A 24,972-nucleotide genomic window follows, 5' to 3' on the forward strand; every position below is an offset into this window, starting at 1 on the left:
TACAGGCAGTATTTTAATACAGGTGGTCTTCTAATACAGGTAGTATTTTAATACAGGTGGTCTTCTAATACAGGTGGTCTTCTAATACAGGTGGTCTTTTAATACAGGTGGTCTTCTAATATAGGCAGTATTTTAATACAGGTGGTCTTCTAATACAGGCAGTATTTTAATACAGGTGGTCTTCTAATACAGGTGGTCTTCTAATACAGGTAGTATTTTAATACAGGTGGTCTTCTAATACAGGTAGTATTTTAATACAGGTGGTCTTCTAATACAGGTGGTCTTTTGATACAGGTGGTCTTCTAATACAGGTGGTCTTTTAATACAGGTGGTCTTCTAATACAGGCAGTATTTTAATACAGGTGGTCTTCTAATACAGGTGGTCTTCTAATACAGGTGGTCTTTTAATACAGGTGGTCTTCTAATACAGGTAGTATTTTAATACAGGTGGTCTTCTAATACAGGTGGTCTTCTAATACAGGTGGTCTTCTAGTACAGGTGGTCTTCTAATACAGGTAGTATTTTAATACAGGTGGTCTTCTAATACAGGTGGTCTTTTGATATAGGTAGTCTTTTAATACAGGTACTATTTTAATACAGGTAGTATTGTAATACTGGTAGTATTTTAACACAGGTGGTCTTTTAATACATGTAGTCTTTTGATACAGGTAGTATTTTAATACATGTAGTCTTTTGATAGAGGTTGTCGTTTGATACAGGTGTTCTCTTACTAGAGTTGGTTGCATGAGCAGGTTTGACTGTATAAAAGTTGTGACAAATCGATTTTAAGCCAGTAGATCTGGAATCTGTTATGACAAAATCGAAAACATCTGTATGTGTCACCATATGAATGATACTAGTTAACTACATGAAGTCTGGAAACTGTTGCGGAGTCCTGCGTTATTTTGATATCTTTGATAAGAAATAAAAAATAATTCGTTGCCTTTGATTTTGTTGTTACTCTTCTGTAATCTTAAAGGAAAGGTATTACCCAAGCAAAAGTTATTTTATATCTGAAACCAATCAAATGCCAAATTACGAGCCTTCAATTTTGTCATCGACATATTCCAAGAGTGCAGAGAGTATGTGTATATCAAAAGCAAAACCCTTGGTTTTTGAATTAAGATGGAAAGATAAACAACGTTCACTTATTATAGAATCTCTACATCTTCATCATTAAATACCAACTCTGTGATAGAAATCTTTAATTTAATAACCAGAGCCCATGAATTTCGATATCTGATGAGACTGGAGGTGTTGTGAAGCAATGTTTCACAATAATGACCCCAGTACACAGCCATATTTGCGTCACAATATTGTCTCCTATATAACAGTTACAACCACGATACTGCTGTGTTTTCTTATTGATTTTCCTCTGCGTGCTTTTGATGACTAATTTTTAACGGCAGGTGATAAAACAATAGAAACTCTCTAGCTACATCGTGTAGGGGTCAATAACCAACACTATCTCTGGTTTTATACCACTTAATGTCTGCAGTCATTATTGTCCCACGCCACGATCCAATGTCGTCTCCTGTTTTGTTCCTCAGTTTATTAGTCTGTGTTTTGTTTTGTTGTTGTCTGTTGCTTTATCAGAGATTATCTTGAAGCAGTATATCAGACATTGAATCAGAATTCTTTTCGCCAGATCATACATTGTCTTGATTTTGTCTCTTTCATGTTATCAGACATTGTCTAGAATATATTTTCCTTGAGTCTATCAAACATAATGTTTACACTTATTTTTGTCCTTCACTTTACAAGACATTGTCTTTAATTATTTTCATCCTTTGCTTTGTCAGATGTTGCCTTGAATTATATTTGTCTTTTGCTTTATAGGCATTGTCATTAGGTATTTTTGTCCATTGCTTTATCAGACATTTTTTTTAATTATATTTGTCCTTCACTTTAACAGACATTGTCTTGAAGTACTTTTATATTTTGCCTTATCAGACATTTTATCCTTTGCTTTATCAAACTTTGTCTTGATTCATATCCTTGTCTTTATCAGACATTGTCTTGAATCATATCCTTGACTTTATCAGACATTGTTGTGAATCATATCCTTGATTTTATCAGACATTGCCTTGAATCATATTCTTGACTTTATCAGACATTGTCTTGAATCAATATCCTTGTCTTTATCAGACGTTGTCTTGAATAATATCCTTGACTTTATCAGACATTGTCTTGAATCAATATCCTTGACTTTATCAGACGTTGTCTTGCATTGTAATTGTTCTTCCCTTTGTCAGACATTGTCTAGAACTATTTTGTCCTTTAATGCCTAATCAGATATTGTCAGATCCCTGTCGCACTGCACTGCCATTTGTCCTTTATAGAGTAGCCTCCCCTTTGGGCTTATTCACCTCCATTGTCCAGATAGCTCAATCAGTTTCAGAGATAGTACATGTTTATCAATCCTAAGTATAGGGTTGAATGACTGTCTGGCATTTATAGTCAGATATAGGGGTGGTCAGGTTAGAGTGGCCGGTGGTGCAGGAGATAGGGCACTTGCCTTTCACCAAGGCAGCTGGGGTTCGATTCCTCGATCGGACATGAAAAGGTTGGGGTCACCTGCCTGACCATGTTTGGTTTTCTCCGGGGACTCCGGTTTCCTCCCACACCCCGTGCACGCTAACATCTGGGCCAACAAGAGTGATTAATATAAGTTGAAATAACTTGTTTTATAATTGTTGTAACATTAATAAAGTTTATATTACAGTTAGATATAGCTATGATGTTTTTGTACTCAGGTGAAGAGGCTACAGCGAGTGACATTTGAGTTCCAGTATCGGAGCCCTGTGCATCGTCTCTCCAATGCGAGTGGAGGGTCAGGAGTGAAGCCACAGGCCAGCAAAGTGTTGTTACGAGGACAAGTCAAGTTCATGGAGGACTGGAACATGATGGTGTTTCTGTGTGCTCCCCTGTAAGTCTTGTAATTGATCTAAACCTTGAAGAACACAAAAGGTCCCTGTGGTAATTAGTACCAAGGGTAATTAAAGGATTCGCTGAATGGGGACACTTATTTTGATAACAATAAATATTCGCTCTTCTTTTTGAAAATACATTAACACTTGGAAACATTCATGCTTGTCAGACTGAAGTGTATGTATATACATATTTCGTGAACTGGAATTAGTCAGAATTTGGGGAGTGTTTGGGAAATGAATAGATTTAACTCATAATTTGAGTATGTGCTGTTGGATGGTCGGGTACTGGCTCAGTGGATAACGCACTCGACTTTAATGAAGGCGGCCGGGGTTCAATTCCCTGGTCGGACGTTAAAAGGTAGGAGGTCACCTGCCTGCCCAACCACATGGGTTTCCTACGCATAATCCGGTTTCCTCCCACATTAGGACCCCTTGTGCGCTAACACCCGGGCCAAATGGATATAAATAACTTGTTTTATAATTGATGTAAAATAAATATAAGTTATATGAAACATTTCTGTTGAAAAAAGGCAGGGTGGAGGTGAGGTCATTAAGCTTGAAGGATGCTAATTATAGATATTATGGTAATTGATAATAAATAATATCCTCCATGGTTGGTTGGTTGGTGTTGCAGATTCCTCCGTTTAGTTAATCGCAGCACCCCGCTGAATCGGGTAGAGTATAATAAAGTTCTGCCCGGACTGTAGTAGCTGGCTGGTTGTTTCGGACGTCACTGAATAATGATATACATATATACACATAGGTTCCTGCTGGTTAAAAGGGTGTTAGTCTTTCTATACTACCGTGCACAGTATTCTCCATGCACCTCCATCAATATATTAGCAATATACCCCCTTATAGTGCCAAATGCTATTGAATATTGATGGCAGTATACTGAGGTTTATTTGTATTTTGGCAGTGTAAGTGGCCTAACAGACTTGGAGAAGATGGGACTCTACATCAGCGATCTCAACATGTACGACAATAGTCGACAGATGGTTATGACGGGTTGGCAACACTCTTCAGTACTCGAGTATTCTATAGAACAGGTGAGTCAAGGTCAAGGTTACACTTAAGGTCAAGGTCAAAATCATGCTCCATGGATTTCACTATTAAAGGGTAAAAAATTGATTGTATATATAATAATTCTGTGCAATTATTCCATTTAATAAGACTATTTGAAATGATTTTATATAAACTTTATGAAAATATTTTTTGGTATAAATTTTGCTGCAGTTTTAGATTTAGATTTCCCCCCTTCTATATTTATGAATTAATCATTGCAGTGAATAAGTAAATAGCATAGTTAACATTATTGTGAAGAGCGTAATTAACACTTGGCGAAAAACTAATTTTCATATGTGAGGACAATTAAAAGTTTGACTGGGTGAAAAATTCCTGGTATATAGGAAGTCTATATAATAGTTCTATATAATTAGTCTATATGATTAGTCTGTATAATAGTTCTATATAATTAGTCTATTTAATTAGTCTGTATAATAATTCTATATAATTAGTCTGTATAATAATTCTATATAATTAGTCTATATAATTAGTCTGTATAATTATTTTATTATAAAAGTCTGTATAATACCTATATTACTTTTACAGCAAGTGAAACAGAGTGACAAGATCTCAGGAACAATGCAAAAGTTGGACGAGTGGCAACAGAAAAGCAACATGTTGTTGTACAATATGATACCGGAGAGCATCGCCCAGGACCTCAAAGCTGGGGTCGACCCTATCAAGACTTGTCAGGTACAGAGACATTATAGTCACTTTATAAAAGACTGCATCTAGGATAATGTCTAACTCATTCACCCCTAAAATTTCATAATGAACTATTCCAACCTTTGAATTGGAAGAGTTCAAATGTATCTTCAGGGGTGAATAAGTTAACAGTATTATGCATTGTAGTTCACTTTATACATCTGTATTTGCAAAAAGTCAAATTTTGCATTAATTTGCAACATAATGATTAATCTCTATGTTGTTGAATGGATTCCTATCGATCATGATTTCCCAATGTGAACAAAAAAAACCCACCCAGCTTAAATATTTCCAGCATAAAGTGTAACACACGAAAATAAAATCATTCACAATATAGTGTATAGGTCTGTGTTCACCATTGTATACAGTGAAACGAAAACATAATTTTTAATAAAAAAATAAAAAAATGGCTGGGTAAGATGTGAGATAACATACTACCTAAAAATTAATTTTACAGGTATTTGATGATGTGACTTAATGTGTTACCTTGAAATGTATTTTACAGGTATTTGAGGATGTGACGATCCTGTTCAGTTACCTGGTGGATTTCACCTTGATCTGTACCCGGGGAACACCAATGCAAATTGTCCAATGCGTCAACAACATTTTCACTGTGTTTGACAGTGTTGTAGACAAACATAGCTGCTTCAAGGTAAGGTTGCACCAAGTTCAACATCTTTCAATTTAGGAGACATCAAGAATGACATGTGGACAGTTTAAAATTACATTTGTACATTTGTTCTTTTATTTATTAGCTCACCTGGCCAAAACGGCCAAGTAAGCTTATGCTGTGGTAGTATATAAGATGTCCGTCGTCCATTCGTCGTCCGTCTGTCTGGCGTCAATAGTTTTCTTTAAATAACTTCTTCTTGGTAACCATATGGCCTAGAATGTATGTGATGTATACACAGTCGAACCTGTTCTAGTGACCACCTCTATTAAGATACCACCTTTGTGAAGAGACCTCTTTGCATGTTTCCTATTGTAACAATTTCATTGTTAACAGAACCTACAGGCCTATGTTTGGACTTCCTAAGGGTGGTCCCCTAATACAGCTTTTACTGTTATACATTTATTGTGGTAGGTTAACACAATTGTTTGTTTCCCCTCAAGTGATCATGTTCACTCAGGCTTTATCCTTGTGGAACAGGATTAACTTACTGTTTAGCGAAACAGAGAATTGTGTGATCCTTACCACAAGAACAATAGATATTTCATTATTTCAAATTAGAACAATACTATAATAGGAAAGACAATCAAGGTTCCATTCTATTGTTGTCGCTTCAGTCACTCAAAACTCATGCAAGTGGGATGCCTCTTGATCAGTTATTTATATGGAGACATTCCAAATTAATCCAAATTAACTTGTTCTGTGTTGAAAGTTGAGACTTTGAGAGATGTAGTTTAAACATTAACTTGTTCTGTGTTGAAGGTTGAGACTTTGAGAGATGGATGTAGTTTAAACATTAACTTGTTCTGTGTTGAAGGTTGAGACTTTGAGAGATGGATGTAGTTTAAACATTAACTTGTTCTGTGTTGAAGGTTGAGACTTTGGGAGATGTAGTTTAAATATTAACTTGTTCTGTGTTGAAGGTTGAGACTTTGAGAGATGTAGTTTAAATATTAACTTGTTCTGTGTTGAAGGTTGAAACTTTAGGAGATGCAGTTTATATGGTTGCTGGTGGTGTACCAGACAGACATCCCAATCACGCCCACCAGGTGGCAGGCCTTGCTTTAGATTTGCTCAGACTTTCAAAAGAGCTCAAAGACCCTACGACAGGAAAATGTCTCCAGTTTCGGTTAGGCATGCACTCTGGTGGTGTAGTAGGTGGGGTCATAGGTCGCCGGATGCCCCAGTATTGCCTTTTTGGGGACACAGTCAACACAGCCTCGCGTATGCAATCCCATGGCAAGGTGAGTTGATGGTCTGCTGGGATGTGGTTTAGGCGTTAATGCAAAACAGTAGCCTTTAGTCCCTACTGATGTGGTATATAACATCTGAAAAAGGCAACTGATCTAAAAGCTTTTATTAATAGATTAATTGTAATTTTAACATTAGAAATGACCAGCTGCATGTCGTAAGAGGCAGCTAATGTGGAGCCCATCTCAGTATAGAATTAGGGATACACAACTAGCAAGATGGTAGCCTCCCTACTGAAGTGTTATAAATCTCAGAATGGCATTTGATCCACACACTATAAATGTGTACACCCTTCATTTTACATGAAAGTCGTATAACATAAGATACGATCACCTGTTTTTTGTCGTAAGAGGTGGCTTACATAGGGCTCCTTCAGAAGTAGAGGATTTCCTCTGTGTCTTCTGTTCAGGAGACACTGAAGAAACCTACCAGGTAAATTGATTCGCTGCCCCCATTGTAACACTTCGGAAATTTGTTTTCTACTCTGTCTTCCTAACTCTTTTTTTTCGTTGGTGTCCCCCTAGGCACTCGTCCTCATACAACCCTAGCTGTTGTCTCCCTAGGCACTCGTCCTCATACAACCCTAGCTGTTGTCTCCCTAGGCGATCGTCCTCATACAACCCTAGCTGTTGTCTCCCTAGGCACTCATCCTCATACAACCCTAGCTGTTGTCTCCCTATGCACCCGTCCTCATACAACCCTAGCTGTTGTCTCCCTAGGCACTCGTCCTCATACAACCCTAGCTGTTGTCTCCCTAGGCACTCGTCCTCATACAACCCTAGCTGTTGTCTCCCTAGGCACTCGTCCTCATACAACCCTAGCTGTGGCGAGGATGTTATAAACCCCAAACAAACAAATAAATGTAACAGAGGTCATTATTTTTTCAATGTGTCCACCTGGAGTCAAACCAGGAACCTCTAGCTTACCAGTCTTACGCACTACCAAATGAGCTAAAGAGAAAATCTCCCTAGCTGACTCAGTAGGAAGCGGCTAGTATTTTACCAGGGTGACATAAACAAACAAACAATCTAATGTTACATCTCTATCTGATACAATGGTTTCTCTCATAGGAAACATTTAATTTCTCGCTGCCACAAGAATAACAACAAATTTACGTATTTACAATGCATTTCACTCTATAGTTGAGATGGGGAAATGTATTCATGCGAAACGATATGAAAACTAACTTGAGTTACTTCCCTTTGAACGGTAAGCTCTGGTGTAATGCTAAATTATATGTTGAAGCACTAATGCGAAATGTATTCAGTTTCACATATTTACGTGACATTTCACTCTTCATTTGAGATTGCATAATGTATTGAAGTGAAATGGTATGAAAAATATCTTGAGTTACTTCCTTTTGAATGGTAAGCTTAGTTGTAATACTAACTTATATGTTGAATGTATGACTTCTTGGTAACCACATACATGTACATGAACACTCAGCTGTTAATTTTTTTTAAAGATATTTTTTGTTTTGATGATGGGAAAAGACAGATTTTGGATAATGCAATTCTATCTCTGTGAAACATGCATACATTTCAGGTTAATGAAGTAAAAACATATGTGAAAGTGATTGTGATTTGTGAATATGATAATAATGGAGTTTATCCACTATTATGAATGGCATGAGAAATGCAGTTTATTAAAAAACGTGTTCAAGAAATAGTGATTTCAGAAAATTCTTATTTAATTACAGCCAGGAAAAATACATGTCAGTGAACAGAGTTACGGGCACCTGGAAAAGAGCAACTTCAAACTGGTCTCCAGGGGTACTATCGCTGTTAAGGTGAGTTTTTGGTGTTACACCTGGTAAGGATCAACTTCAGACTGCTCTTTGGGAGTAATATAGTTCTGATGTGAAACTAGCTTAAGGATCCCTGCCCCACTACACTGTGGTTTTACCTATATACAGTAACCTCCCCTTAACTTCTTTAAGGATCCCTGTCCCACTACACTGTGGTGTTCCCTACAGTAACCTCCCCTTGACTTCCTTAAGGATCCCTGTCCCACTACACTGTTCCCTACAGTAACTACTGTTTGGATATAACTGCAGAGCAGTTTGGCCAGGACACTTCCATTGACCAGGTAGCTCAATAGGTTAGAGTGATAGTATAACAATCTGAGGTCCGGGGTTCGAATCCCAGTCTAGCCCCGCTGAATCTTCACACTCAAAGCACTGTTATTGATTCAGTTTTGTTTATTTCATCTCTTTTATGTCTCATAAAAGTCCTGCAATGTATGTTTTTTTCTCTCTCATAATTGATTTATATGTTGCTGGAAAAAACAGTTTCAAATATATTTACTCGGGGTAGTTATGCAGTTTTTAGCAGTGGTATGGGAATCCTTAATTGTAGATCCAAAAGGGCTTTCTGATCTCATACAAAGACAAAGCATCTTTTAATTTTCTCTCCTTCCATTGTCCATCTGTCATCAACTTTACTGCTACAAATTACTGCTACAAGTCCAAAGCAGATGAAGAGAATTAAGTGTTGTATAATTGAATGATGTGCATTGCCCTCTTGGACCAAAAGTGGGTTCTGTCCCCAGGCTGGGACATACCAAAGTCCGTACAAATGGTAGTTGTTATTCTCTGCTTATAACGTTCAGCATTAAGGGTAATGGCAACAACTGGTTCACCTGTTGTTAGTATAATGTGACCGGGCGGAATGCTATGCTGGGCGCCTTCGGCATGGTATTTCAGTGAGATAGCACTCTAAAGTCGGCGTCAGATCAACGCTATCACATGGAGGTAAATACACCAATATACCCTGTCTCCAGCACACATACACACATGCACCCATGCAAAACACACATGGAGGCACGTCCTTAAATGACCTTAGCTGTTAATAGGACGTTAAACAAAATCAAACCAAACTAAACTAAACCCAAAAGTGGCTAATAACCAATAAGCTATATGAATGGGTGAGGGGATTTTTACCCCCAGTATTTAGCATTGAGCAATTGCCTGAGCCAGTGGAATACAGCGGGACAAACAGAATGAGCATGGCCACCTTTGGAAGGGATGGGGCAAAAACAGGAAATGGGAAGTCTAAACTCGTGATATTTAGATGAAGGGATTTGACTAATGTTACTTAGCATCCTTCGGTAAATATCTTGTCTGGTTTGGGTAACTGTGACAGATTTTAATTGTACATAAGTATGGTTATGGTTGGCTTGAGGGAATTTCTCTTTAGTTCAATCGGTAGAGCAGTGAACTAGGAAGCTGGGGGTCGCGGGTTCGATCCCCAGTGTGACACATTTCTCTCTTTCCTGTTATATAACAAAACTAACAGATGTTGGTACAGTTCGGATGGGTCTCTTGTATCCTGCTTCACTAAGGTGTATAAAATGAAGGTCATATTTAAGGTCATACAGAGGGTCAAGCAGTGAGGTCATGTATTTTGAGCTCCTCAGAGATCATCACTTACAGATTGTGCTATTTTCTGGTCATTGGTCATCAAGTCTGGAATATAAATCAAAGGTTATGTTTGCTAAAAATCATGATAAAATCAGTGATCTTTCAGATTCTTTATTTCAAATGGTGAAAATGTGTTTAAGTGATCACACAAATTGGCGACAAAGTCAAATATACAAGCAATGAAGGTTAAAAATGCAGCATTATCTCTTTAACGTCAATATTTAATAATAAATCACATAAAAAATGAAGCCACAACTGATGTATGATTTAGCTCATATTAATCCGATAACACAACCCAATAGTCCATTCATCTAATGGGGACTTAGTCAAGTTCCCAACTTATCCACAATGGTATTTAAACATTAAACCGCCACTATCCTTGTGGTCCCACAATCCAGCCACCACTAAGCTGATTGTTCCTCTATCTAGCTAACACTAATCTGGTTGTTCTTCTATCAAGCTAACACTAATCTAGTTGTCCCTCTTATCAAGCTAACACTAATCTGGTTGTCCCTCTCTCCAGCTAACACTATTCTGGTTGTCCCACTATCCATTCACCACTAATCTGGTTGTCCCACTATCCATTCACCACTAATCTGGTTGTCCCACTATCCATTCACCACTAATCTGGTTGTCCCACTATCCATTCACCACTAATCTGGTTGTCCCACTATCCATTCACCACTAATCTGGTTGTCCCACTATCCATTCACCACTAATCTGGTTGTCCCACTATCCATTCACCACTAATCTGGTTGTCCCACTATCCATTCACCACTAATCTGGTTGTCCCACTATCCATTCACCACTAATCTGGTTGTCCCACTATCCATTCACCACTAATCTGGTTGTCCCACTATCCATTCACCACTAATCTGGTTGTCCCACTATCCATTCACCACTAATCTGGTTGTCCCACTATCCATTCACCACTAATCTGGTTGTCCCACTATCAATTCACCACTAATCTGGTGTCCCACTATCCAGTCACCACTAATCTGGTGTCCCACTATCCAGTCACCACTAATCTGGTGTCCCACTATCTAGTCACCACTAATCTGGTATCCCACTATCCAGCCACTATTAATCTGGCTGTCCCACTATCCAGTCACCACTAATATGTTTGTCCCACTATCCAGCCACTATTAATCTGGCTGTCCCACTATCCATTCACCACTAATCTGGCTGTCCCACTATCCATTCACCACTAATCTGGTTGTCCCTCTATCCATTCACCACTAATCTGGTTGTCCCACTATCCATTCACCACTATTCTGGTTGTCCAACTATCCATTCACCACTAGTCTGGCTTCCCACTATCCAGCCAGTCACCACTAATCTGGTTGTCCCACTATCCATTCACCACTAATATGGTTGTCCCACTATCCAGCCATTCACCACTATACTGGTTGTCCCACTATCCAGCCATTCACCACTAATCTGGTTGTTCCACTATCCATTCACCACTAATATGGTTGTCCCACTATCCATTCAACACTATTCTGGTTGTCCCACTATCCAGCCCTTCACCACTAATCTGGTTGTCCCACTATCCATTCACCACTAATCTGGTTATCCCACTATCCAGTCACTACTAATCTGGTTGTCCCACAATCCAGCCTCTATTAATCTGGTTGTCCCACTGTCTAGCCACTACTAATCTGGTTGTCCCACTATCCAGCCTCTACTAATCTGGTTGTCCCACTATCTAGCCACTACTGATCTGGTTGTCCCACTATCCAGCCTCTACTAATCTGGTTGCCCCACTATCCAGCCTCTACTAATCTGGTTGTCCCACTATCTAGCCTACATTTATCTTGTAGTCCCACTATCCAGTCACTACTAATCTTGTAGTCCCACTACCCAGCCACCACTTATCTTGTAGTCCCACTACCCAGCCTACACTTATCTTGTAGTCCCACTATCCAGCCTACACTCATCTTGTAGTCCCACTCTCCAGCCTACACTTATCTTGTAGTCCCACTACCCAGCCACCACTTATCTTGTAGTCCCACTCCCCAGCCTACACTTATCTTGTAGTCTCACTATCCAGCCTACACTCATCTTGTAGTCCCACTCTCCAGCCTACACTTATCTTGTAGTCCCACTATCCAGCCTACACTTATCTTGTAGTCCCTATATCCAGTCTTATACACTTATCTTGTAGTCCCACTATCCAGCCTACACTTATCTTGTTGTCCCACTATCCAGCCACCACTTATCTTGTAGTCCCACTATCTAGCCTACACTTATCTTGTAGTCCCACTACCCAGCCTACACTTATCTTATAGTCCCACTATCCAGTCACTACTAATCTTGTAGTCCCACTACAAGATAAGTGCTGGCTGGATAGTGGGACCACAAGATAAGTGTAGTCCCACTATCCGGCCACCACTTATCTTGTTGTCCCAATATCCAGCCACCACTAATCTTGTAGTCCCACTGCCCAGCCTACACTTATCTAGTAGTCCCACTATCCCGCCTACACTTATCTTGAAGTTCAACTATCCAGCCACCACTTATCTTGTAGTCCCACTATCCAGCCTACACTTATCTTGTAGTCCAACTACCCAGCCACCACTTATCTTGTAGTCCCACTATCCAGCCACCACTTATCTTGAAGTCCCACTATCCAGCCTACACTTATCTTGCAGTCCCACTATCCAGCCTACACTTATCTTGTAGTCCCACTACCCAGCCTACACTTATCTTGTAGTCCCACTATCCAGCCACCACTAATCCTGATGTCTTACTATTTGGCAACTACGTAAAATGTCCCTTCATCAGGCCAGTATTTTATTGAAGAGATTGACCTAATAATGTTCCTGTAATCTACTCCACCCATCTTACAATCAAGTAATTTTTACTTGGAATAAAGATGACTGGATTATCAAAGTTCCTCTATGTACAACATATGATGTATTATGAAGTTGGCTAAAAAAGGTAATTGTTACCAGGACTCCTTTTCCTACCCACATTTTATAACACAATCAAGCATGTAACAATGGCCCCTTGTGTATAAACGATGCTTCTGTTTAGTAGAGATATCCCTATTGGGGAACCTGTCCATTAAAGACATTTTATAATTGACAGGGGTCAAGGTGACTTTTATAACCAGACACACCAACCGGGGCAACATGGGGCCCCTTGGAAAACAATAGGCAGCAACTGAAGGAGGCAGGAGTTATATTACTTAGGTCTTTGTACACTGTATTGTAAACAAGTAACTGTGTGTGAGCCAAAAATGTAAATACAAAAAGCTTTAAAAAAAATCACCAGTAAGGCAAATTAATAGTAGCAAAAAAATCACTAAGAAGGCACATTTTTAGCTAAAAAAACTCACCAACAAGACAAATTATTAGCCAAAAAATCACCAGCAAGGAAATTTATTGGCCAAAAAATCACCAGCAAGGCAAATTATTGGTAGCCTAAAAATCACCAGCAAGGCAAATAGGTGCCAATGTGAGCCCTGAATATAATTATACTGTACAACTCAAAAGTATATCTCTGAATGAACAAAGAATGCAAAAGTGTTACATCTTTATAATCACCTGTTCAATCTGTTATGAAGTGAGAAAAACACCATCACATACCAGGTATATATTTTATATACAGTGGGTAAAAAGGATTTGTTTTGTGTTCTACATCACACATTTTGATGTAACATGGATCGTCTATGCTATTAGATGTGTCAGGAATTTGCTGCAAAGCCTAAAAACATTTTGTGGCGTTTTCCATGTTTTCTTAGCTGTTATATTTTTCACAAAATGTGTCAGTTCAATTCATTTTATGATGTTTGTGATAAAATATTGATTCATTCCCTGACAATTCATACAATTGTTCTTGGTAAAAGTCTGGTCTATAAAAAATCAGTATGTCTATAAGGAATCAATATTACATGGAACCATTGTCTATGGCATGTCAATTCACTGTCTGTATAAATCAATTACACGAACTACAATATGTCCGTGCTAGGATATGGAAAGTAACATATGACGGAGTTATCTCCCATGCATTAGAAATTGACTTGATTGATTCAAACATAGCTTGTGTTAAGGCAAATTGTATGATGTCATGGTGACAAACATATCAAAGCATGTGATGATATTTATGTTTCCCTCACAGTCCCAATCCTTGTCAACAATTTAGCATGACACTTTGAGGACAATTTGGATGGAAATTTTGAGGGTATAAGTTTATTTCCCCATCATTTTTTTGCTCCATTCGATGATGTGCATGATTGTCATTAAATTTTGAAATTTAAAACACATCTTTATTTATTTCTATTTCTTCTATGATAAAGCATTTAATTATTTTTATTTTTGATGCCTGACTATTTTTGCCCTGGTAAAGGAATTGGTTTACTGGGGTCATTGGTCCTGGTGAACCAGTTCTTGATCAGGATTGTTCAGTCACATGTAAACTGCAATAAAAATTTAATTGGCATAATGTCGAACTCCAGAGTTTAATACATCATTACATCACTGTCAGCAAAGTAGATCTCCGCCAATCAGATTGCAGGAGATTGATAAATCATGTAATAAGCTTGTTTTTGCACTTTGTATGAATGAAAGTCACGGAAAATTCCAGGTAAATCAGAAAAGACATCACTTAGAGTTGCATCAGTACCATAATTTTCCTGTAATAAGCCCAATGCCTGGTAACAAGCCCATTGCAGTTCAATAAAAATGTTAAGACCTAAATAACGTGAAGATTTAAGAATATCATTCTGTAATTGTGAAGATATAGATGATATTGATGATCACCTTGAAATACATACTGATATGAAACAAAAATGGATGGCATTTTTTCAAAACATTCATCATTTAGAAAAATTACAACAATGATGTTTAGCAGGGTTTTTAATATTTCTTTGCAAGTATGTATACATAATCACCCTAGAGAATCCCCCAATGAATCGCTGTCCTCCTGCGTATCTCGATCCTCCTCTTCCTCGTCTTCCACTTCCTCTTCCTCCTCTTCCTCCACCTCCTCCTCCTCTAGGGGTTCCTCTATTCCTACCTCCGTCTGTGGTACGTTCTCTCTCATCGGAATGTTGTCCTCGAGGTCTGGGAAGACCTCACGTTCTATCTTTAGAGCGAGCGTGGGTTTTATCTTTATCTCGGTTTGCCGTAAAGAGTAGTCATACATCCACTTCCAGTGGAACCATATAATTCCTCGGATGATTCCATCAGGTGTTATAGTGTGGTTCGTGTCGGTGACATAGAGGCCGTTGAGAGATGAATAACCACAATTCTTGTACCACCATCCAGCGCCATCTTTAGCACCACAGTTGAGAAACCATTTGTCATTATCCCGGTCTATTGTGGTGAATTTCATGTCATTATGGTAACTAAGGGCATCCCCTGCAGTGCCCTTGAATTGCCCGATGTTGAGACGGAAACCGGTCTGTTCGGAGGATACAAAGAAGATGCCATATTCAGCGAAGGCCGTACCATTTTCCCAGTCATACATGTCTATTCTCAATGTATAGTTGTAATAGGTAGTCATCTGGTACAGGTTCTCGTTCCCTAGCCAGTACTCAGAGTTGGCGTTACCAAACCCAAATGTATAGTCGTCCCACGGCCGAGTGAAGTTTACGCTACCATCCATACGTCGCTGGATGACTGTCCAACCACCATGATCTGTGTCCATGTCACACCAGACATTGACAATGCGGCCCATTGGCAGTTTAATAGAGTACACGCCACTTTTGGTAATACCGTTCATAAGCAGCTCATGGCAGTCTGCAAATACACCATCATTTTTCAAACAAAGAATCCTATTTATAAGAATATGGACTGTCCTAGCTAGCTTTCTTTCTAAAGGGAGGGCAATGGATCTAAAGGATACTTTTTTGGCATACTTTTTAAGCCATGAAAAGAGCAAAATTAAAACCTCATAAGTATTATACAGTAAGTATAAGTATTATACAACAAAATATATAAGTTTCATTCAGTAAGTGTTAATGTTATCGTGTACAGTTTGTCCTTCACATTCTGACAATTTTGAGATTCAAACAAAAAAACTCTTACCTCGGATAAGAGGCACACCCTTTAGTGCCGGTGCAAATTTCAATGGTTTTTCTCTCTCATCCTCCTTTGATCTCCTGAGTTTAGAGATCTTTTTGCTGAGCTTGTCTATTCTCCTGTAGAATAAAAGTGAAACTTTTTTCTGTTTATATATTCCGTCTTTGCGTATTGCAGAGTTATCTTCTCTTGGGAGCAGGTATTGATTGTTACGTCATTGGTCTGTGTGAGAAAATTACGTTGTTTTCTCAAAAATTGATGACGTTTCTCTCACAAACAAGTGACGTAACAATCAATACCTGCTCCCAAGAGAAGATAACTCTGCAATACGCAAAGACGGAATAAGCACATCTACAATATAACCCAGTAAAGGTTATAGTGAGTATCTGAGTTAGTATGGATTTTCGATTCACCTGGGTTTGATTTAATATCTGTTTGAGTTAGGAGCGGAATTAGCCTAATTCATATTTTATTAGCTCATGATCACCTGACATATTTTGACATACTTTCAAGGTCATAGGGGTCAAATATGTCAAAACATCTAAACAACTTGATTTAAAGAACCCAAAGGCCTTAAGGGTGATGATATTAGGCTGTTAGCTTCCTGGGATGGAGCCTGACAAGGTTTGTAAATAAAAATGACCCTGACCTATTTTTAAAGTCACAGATATGATTTTGTAAAAAGAAGAACCAAAAGGCCAAGGGTGATGATATTTAATTGGCCCGTAGAATTCAGAGAGGAAGGGTTGCCAAGTTTGTAGTTACTTTAACCCAGGGGTAAAATATGTAAACCTCTTTAAATGACATCTTCTGAATAACCAAAAGTCATACAAGTCTAAGAGGCCTCAGATGATGATAATTGGCCAGTAGCATGCTTGTATGAAGGGCTACAAAGTTTGTTCAATTGCATAACCTTGTTAGACTTTCAAGGTCACTGGGGTCAAATGTATTAACATCTTTAAATGGGTTGTTTTGAATAACCAAAAGTCATACGTAAGGACATTTAGCCTGTATCTTCATTTAGTCCATTTACATATATTTGACCTTGGTCCACTTTTAAGGTTAAGGTTTGAGGTAAACTATATTTGTGCTTCAGGATCAGTTCATTTTATTGCAAGTTAAAGTATTCTTGAAAAAGGATTTTTGTTAACTTATATCAGTAAATAAAAATTAATTTCTTTCACTTGCCTGTGTTTGAGTTAAATGAACATTACTTGAGGGGGGTGGGTTAACTCATTTGAGTGAAAATATGAGATGAAATCTGTTTTAGTTCGGGGCATATTCTGGTCATTTGAGTTTGAGTAAAAAACCGTTCGAGTTCAGAGGGGCAATTGTTTTTCTGAGGAGAAGCATATCTAATGAAACTTAGGTTTCTGCTAAAAGCTACACCAGAATTTTGAAAATATGCAAACTCTCAGAATAATAATAAATGGTTTTGAATGTTTTCTACTGTAATGATGATGTAATGTATAACAGACTTTACCGCACAAGGTCTTCGAGGAGGGTCTCTCGTGAGTTTTTATCGGCTTCAAAGTCTCGTTGTAACTTCTCAAGGATCATACATTGGTGCTCATTCTGAAGCTCCCTATCGAGGGCACGATAGTCCATGGACTGACAGATGCTCGCTTCAGGCTGTGCTGTCGTCACACTCAGCACACAAGCCAACACAAGTGTTATTCCAGTAGCTCCCATGGCCCTAAAACACATTTCTAATCTATGAAGAATTTTATCAAAGTTAAGGGTTAAATATATACCATCAACACTGTTCAAAAATATTATGAAGTGTAAGTATTTTTCTACATATGTGTTTTATATAAGACAAATCTTACAATGCTGAGAATTACAAATGTTTGAAATTCAAGTATTTAGAAACAAGAAGAAACATTAAGCAATAAAAAAAAGACAGAAATTCTAGGTGTTGAAATGGGCTGACGTTTTTTATTCTGATCCAACCCTTTAATTTCGCAGTAGCATCCAGGTGACAGCTTAACTATTACAAATCAGTAAGTAAGATCTAAGCTCAAATTGATATAAGTAAACAATTCTGATTTTAGAACACCCACACCCCCAACCCCCCATTATCTGATTAAGTTTAGTGACTAAACCCACACTAGGCTTATTGGCTCAGTACAGTGTAGCGACCAAACACACGCTAGGCTTATTGGCTCAGTGTAGCAACCAAACCATACTAGGCTTATTGGCTCAGTTTAGCAACCAAACCATACTAGGCTTATTGGCTCAGTGTAGCGACCAAACCACACTAGGCTTGTTGGCTCAGTATAGTGACCAAACCACACTAGGCTTATTGGCTCAGTGTAGCGACCAAATCATACTAGGCTTATAGGCTCAGTGTAGTGACCAAACCACACTAGGCTTATTGGCTCAGTGTAGTGACCAAACCACACTAGGCTTATTGGCTCAGTATAGCGACCAAACCACACTAGGCTTATTGGCTCAGTGTAGTGACCAAACCACACTAGCTTATTTGCTCAGTTTAGTGACCAAACCACACTAGGCTTATTGGCTCAGTATAGCGACCAAACCACACTAGGCTTATTGGCTCAGTGTAGCGACCAAACCATACTAGGCTTATTGGCTCAGTGTAGTGACCAAACCACACTAGGCTTATTGGCTCAGTGTAGCGACCAAATCATACTAGGCTTATAGGCTCAGTGTAGTGACCAAACCACACTAGGCTTATTGGCTCATTATAGTGACCAAACCACACTGGGCTTATTGGCTCAGTTTAGTGACCAAACCACACTAGGCTTATCGGCTCAGTTTAGCGACCAAACCACACTAGGCTTATTGGCTCAGTTTAGCGACCAAACCACACTAGGCTTATTTAGGTGTTATAGCAAAGTTATATGTCTCGGACAACTTACTTACATATGTACCCTTTCACCCCTGTGTAACTTTAGTAGACTTAACCACATATTTATCTAGATGAGTCCATTATGGTCTATAGTGCTGAAAGGGCTAATGAATGAATGAAAAAGTGTTTTGATGGTACATTATTAGTCAGCTAAACAATGACCTAGAAGTGTATTATAATAGTTTTAAGCTTGTTGAAATAAATTTTGGACATCTGGCTTACAATTTCAAGATGAAAGGTCAACATGCGTTTATGGACATAGTCTGAAGTTTAAATTGTACCAATGATTCAGCATAATTAAATGATATTTCTTCGAGTCTGAAGTTACAAGCAACCAGTTGATGTTGTTTCCCTTTCAAATGTTCTTTTGTAATTCTTTTATGGTTCTGAAATTCTTTCATATTCTAATAAAAACTTTCCTGTGTGATGACTGTTGAACTGTTCCAAACACCTTGATGAAACTTGAAGTACCGTATCATGTTCAGAAGGTGTGTAGTGCACTGTTTTTAGGTGACCTCTAGGTCAATGGTCGAATAAGTACAAAATTGAAATTTTGTCTGCACTGTAACTTTTAAACCAATAAACTTGTCTTGTTGAAAGTTGAAGTGCACCATCACCCACAAAAAGTGTGCGATACATTTTTATTAGGTTACCTTGACCTTCATCTGGAGGTCAGTGGTCAAATAAGTGCAAAGTTTTAGTGCGATGCTTATCAGCTCTTTCAACTGTTAGAGATGAAAGTTAAAGTGCATACCTGCATCACCCACAGAGGGTCTGCAGTGCAATGTTATAAGGTCTCCATGACCTTCACCTCCAGAAAAGAGGTCAAATAAGTGCAAAATTTGGATGAAATTCTTGTGTTTGAGATTTAATTTTAAAAATCTGAAGAGAATGAAGACTTAAGGAAACTTGATGTGTGTATACCTGCATCAACCACAAAATGGTGTACAGACAATGTTATCTAAGGTCAGTGTCACTTTCTAGGTCAACTGTCAAATAGGTTTGGTTTGGTTACTAACAGCTATGGTCATTTAAAGATGAACCAGGTCAGCTATGGTCATTTAAAGATGAACCAGGTTTTGGTGTTGGAGGAAAACCGGAGAATCCAAAGAAAAATGCAAAACAAATATTAATATGTATAATGTCTTATTAGGGAAGACATCCCTTATTTTGTTCTCAAAAGCAGATCTGTAGGTTTTTTTGGGACCGCATCGGCAGAGTGGTTAATGCATCTAACATTCTATGATCACTTGCCCTCCACCACTGGGAGGTACTGGGCCATAGGTTCGAAGCCTACAGGGGGCAGTCACCGGGTACTGGCCGCATGTTGGTGTTTTTTCTCTGGGTACTCCGGCTTTCCTCCATCACCAAAACCTGACACGTCCTTAAATGCTTGAGCAGTTAAAAGCGCATAAAACACAAACCAACCACACAAAACGTATCAATTCCATCATAGTAACACAGTTGTATACACTCCATCAAAATTGTGTTGTTTCATATAATCCATTCCACAACTATCTACGTGTAGCTGTATATAATATCATTTTCATTTGTATGGTTAAGTACAATGAAGCTTTGTTTCATGTAGTTATAATCCAATACATATGCTAGTATCTAGTTGTATATAATTACTCACAGTTGTATGCTGTCATATATTTAATTAACGTCATGTAGTTATTTATTGTTTTGTAGTTGGGCACAATTAATCTCATTCATGCATACAATCCATTTTATTTTGTTGTCGCATATGATCCACCACAATTTCGTTGTTGCCGATTATCCATCATAATTCTGAAATCATATTTAATCCAGCAGACTTTATTGCTTATAATCTAACACTGTTTATTGTTGCATTTAATCCAACTGAATTTTGTTGTGGTAGTTATTCAAACACAATTTTATTGTTGCACAACAATCCATCACAGCTTTGTCATAATGGATAATCCATCTCAGATTTGTTGTTTTGGATAATCAATCATTGTTTTCTTGTGGATAATCCATCAAAGTTTTGTTGTAGTGGAAAATCCATCAAAGTTTCCTTGTGGATAATATATCACAGATTTAATGTAACGGATAATTCATCACAGATTTGTTTTAACAGATAATCCATCTCAGATTTGTTGTTGTGGATATTCCATCACAGTTTTGTTGTAGTGGATAATCCATCATTGTTTTCTTGTGGATAATCCATCAAAGTTTTGTTGTAGTGGAAAATCCATCAAAGTTTTCTTGTGGATAATCCATCTCAGATTTGCTGTAGATTATGATCTATCACATTTTTCTTGTGGATAATCCATCACAGTTTTGTTGTAGCGGTAAATCTATCACTGTTTTGTTGAAGTGTATAATCGATCACAGTTTTCTTGTGGATAATCCATTACTATTTTGTTGTAGTGGAAAATCCATCAAAGTTTTCTTGTGGATAATCCATCTCAGATTTGCTGTTGAGAATAATCCATCACATTTTTCTTGTGGATAATCCATCACAGTTTTGTTGTAGTGGATAATCTATCACTGTTTTGTTGAAGTGTATAATCAATCACAGTTTTCTTGTGGATAATCCATCAAAGTTTTGTTGTAGTGGATAATCTATCAAAGTTTTCTTGTGGATAATCCATCTCAGATTTGTTGTAATGGATAACCCATTACAGTTTTTTTGTTTAAGTGGATAATCCATCACAGTTTTCTTGTGGATAATCTATTTTAGTTTTGTTGTAGTGGATAATCTATCACTGTTTTGTTGAAGTGTATAATCAATCAAAGTTTTCTTGTGGATAATCCATCTCAGATTTGTTGTAATGGATATTCCATCAAATTTTCTTGTGAATAATCCATCACAGTTCTATTGTAGTGGAGGTTCCATCACAGTTTTATTATGGATATTCCATCACAGAATTGTGTAAGTGGATCTTCCTTCACGGTTTTGTTGTAGTGGATAATCCATCAAAGTTTTCTTGTGGATAATTCATTACAATTTTGTTGTTGTAGATAATCCACCACAGTTTTGTTGTAATGGATATTCCAATTCAGATTTGTTATAGTGGTGGATAATCAATCAAAGTTTGTTGTGGATCTTCTATCACAGTTTTGTTGTTATGGATAATCGATCACAGTTTTGTTGCAGTGGATCTTCTTTTACAGTTTTGTTGCAGTGGATCTTCTTTCACAGTTTTGTTGCAGTGGATAATCTATCACAGTTTTGTTGTAGTGGATAATCTATCACAGTTTTGTTGTAGTGGATAATCTATCACAGTTTTGTTGTAGCAGATAATCCATCAAATTATTCTTGTGGATAATCCATTACAGTTTTGTTGTAGTGGATAATCTATCACAGTTTTCTTGTGATTAATCCATCACAGATATGTTGTTGTAGACAACCCAACTAGGTTTTGTTGTATTGGATAATCTATCAGAATTTTGTGGTGATTAATAATCCTTTATTTTGTTGTAGTAGACAATTCATCACAGTTTTGTTGTATTTGATAATCAATCACACTTTTGTTGTGATACTCCGTGACAGTATATATCATACATCACAGTATATATCATACTTCACAGTTGTATATAATACATCACAGTTGTATATCACACATCACAGTTGTATATCATACATCACAGTATATATCATACTTCACAGTATTTATCATACTTCAGAGTATACATCATACTTCACAGTATATATCATGCATCACAGTTTATATCATACATCACAGTTTATATCATACATCACCATTGTATATCATACATCACAGTATATATCATACATCACAGTTGTATATCATACATCACAGTTTATATCATACATCACAGTTTATTGCACCATAATTATTAAGTTTTCTTTTAGTTTTGAAGCAAACTGATGATTAAAAGTGATTTGAAGTTGTAAAATCTGGATCGGAGTTGTTCTCATTTGTGGTTTTTGGGGATGTTATAACAGTTGGTTTTAGTTTGTTCTGGTTTGTTAAGTGAGGATTTGGGTTGTAAGAGTTGGGGTGTTGTAGACTTTTGGGGTTGTAAGAGTTGGGGTGTTGTAGACTTTTGGGGTTGTAAGAGTTGGGGTGTTGTAGACATTTTGGGGTTGTAAGAGTTGGGGTGTTGTAGACTTTTTGGGTTGTAAGTGTTGGGGTGTTGTAGACTTTTGGGGTTGTAAGAGTTGGGTGTTGTAGACTTTTGGGGTTGTAAGAGTTGGGGTGTTGTAGACATTGTTGGGGTGTAAGAGTTGGGGTGTTGTAGACTTTTGGGATTGAAAGAGTTGGGGGGTTGTAGACTTTTTGGGTTGTAAGAGTTAGGGTGTTGTAGACTTTTTGGGGTTGTTAGAGTTGGGGGGTTGTAGACTTTTTGGGTTGTAAGAGTTAGGGTGTTGTAGACTTTTTGGGGTTGTTAGAGTTGGGGGGTTGTAGACTTTTTGGGTTGTAAGAGTTAGGGTGTTGTAGACTTTTTGGGTTGTAAGAGTTAGGGGGTTGTAGACTTTTTGGGTTGTAAGAGTTGGGGTGTTGTAGACTTCTGGGGGTGTAAGAGTTGGGTGTTGTAGACTTTTTGGGGTTGTAAGAGTTGGGGGGTTGTAGACATTTTGGGGTTGTAAGAGTTGGGGTGGTGTAGACATTTTGGGGTTGTAAGAGTTGGGGTGTTGTAGGCTTTTGGGATTGAAAGAGTTGGGGTGTTGTAGACTTTTTGGGTTGTAAGTGTTGGGGTGTTGTAGACTTTTGGGGTTGTAAGAGTTAGGGTGTTGTAGACTTTTTGGGTTGTAAGAGTTAGGGTGTTGTAGACTTTTTGGGTTGTAAGAGTTAGGGGGTTGTAGACTTTTTGGGTTGTAAGAGTTGGGGTGTTGTAGACTTTTTGGGTTGTAAGTGTTGGGGTGTTGTAGACTTTTGGGGTTGTAAGAGTTAGGGTGTTGTAGACTTTTTGGGTTGTAAGAGTTATCATCTATGGGGTTTTAATTTTTGGAGTTGTGGTTTTCTGGCTGTTGGAGTTTAAGAGTGGTGGTTTTATGATGTTAGAGTTTTTGAGCTGTAGTTTTAGGTTGTTAGGGGTTGTTTTTAAGTTTGAAAATACTTTAACTGATTTCATTAAGCAATATTTTTTATGAAAGCAGGATCAAAAGATATAGATACCTTGAAAAAGTTATTTTTTCAACTCAAATACATATACAATAACAAAGAGAACTAATTTGACAAATTGCAACATAAGATTACACACAGTGCACAGCTCAGGTAAGCAAATTGAAGAACATTTACACTCACCTTATATTTGGAATGTGGAGTAGGTTAAACGTCCTGTTGTAGATCCCAGTCCATTGTCACAGCGATGTATTCCTAAACATTGTTCGCAGAATCAAATTAAAGGAACGCCTGATACCCTAGGGGGTCCCACCAGGGGGCGACTTGATGTTTGTGAACACATTTTCACCTCCTTGCAGCGTACTCTTCAATGATTAGTTCATCCACTTTAAACAGAGATTCATTAGTCTGCGCAGTTTAATTCACTGCCAGTTGTTTCCCTTTGTTGGGATAAATCATTTTTTAACCATGAAAAAAATGTGAAAGTTTTCCCCCAAAATGGGCCTCACTGAAACTTTTTTTAGGTTTCCAATGAAATTCTATAGCTGTTTTGACCACTAATGCACCACCAATGCTGCTGAGCCAATTAATGACTTTATTAGATAAACATGTGTTTTAGATATTCCAGCTCCATTTCCAGCCTAGAGTGGCTGCCTTCTCTCTAACTACACAACATAAACTTTTTCTTTATCATCAGCTGTCGGTGTTTTGGACTTCGGCCTGCCATGCCATATATTATAGAACTACAAAGGCAGCCAAATGTGGTTACTTGATACTTATTCAACTTTTTGCCACTTTTTCCGGGCACTTGAAACATGTAAACAGTAAACAAGGTCGTTTGAACCAGATTTTTCAAGCTTAATGAAAAATCATAAAAAATAATTCAATTGCATATGTTTTCTGAAACTATCTGAACAGCAAATTCTTTTATAAAAATAATTATTTTAGATAATAAAACCAATTGTT

General features: G+C 37.8%; 2 protein-coding genes across 7 annotated transcripts in view; one reads left to right on the forward strand and one right to left on the reverse strand.

The window, feature by feature from the left end:
• The window catches only part of LOC110452786 (soluble guanylate cyclase 88E-like), a 52,347-nt gene that overhangs the window by 22,125 nt on the left and 5,250 nt on the right, over positions 1–24,972 (forward strand). For all 6 annotated transcript variants that reach the window (XM_021501464.1, XM_021501472.1, XM_021501506.1 and 3 more), the window contains 6 exons: positions 2,757–2,929; positions 3,853–3,982; positions 4,545–4,691; positions 5,209–5,355; positions 6,348–6,617; positions 8,324–8,413. In XM_021501464.1, the coding sequence (XP_021357139.1) occupies positions 2,757–2,929; positions 3,853–3,982; positions 4,545–4,691; positions 5,209–5,355; positions 6,348–6,617; positions 8,324–8,413 (957 nt within the window). The remainder of the gene's footprint in view (positions 1–2,756; positions 2,930–3,852; positions 3,983–4,544; positions 4,692–5,208; positions 5,356–6,347; positions 6,618–8,323; positions 8,414–24,972) is intronic.
• Positions 12,491–24,467, reverse strand: LOC110452821 (microfibril-associated glycoprotein 4-like). The gene is made up of 4 exons (XM_021501519.1): positions 24,190–24,467; positions 17,558–17,770; positions 16,081–16,193; positions 12,491–15,792 (listed from the first exon to the last, which is right to left on the reverse strand). The coding sequence occupies exons 2-4, from the start codon at positions 17,764–17,766 to the stop codon at positions 14,939–14,941; spliced, it is 1,176 nt and encodes a 391-aa protein (XP_021357194.1). The 5' UTR covers positions 17,767–17,770; positions 24,190–24,467; the 3' UTR covers positions 12,491–14,938.

Source organism: Mizuhopecten yessoensis, unplaced genomic scaffold, assembly GCF_002113885.1.
Source record: "Mizuhopecten yessoensis strain PY_sf001 unplaced genomic scaffold, ASM211388v2 scaffold775, whole genome shotgun sequence".
Taxonomy (NCBI): domain Eukaryota; kingdom Metazoa; phylum Mollusca; class Bivalvia; order Pectinida; family Pectinidae; genus Mizuhopecten; species Mizuhopecten yessoensis.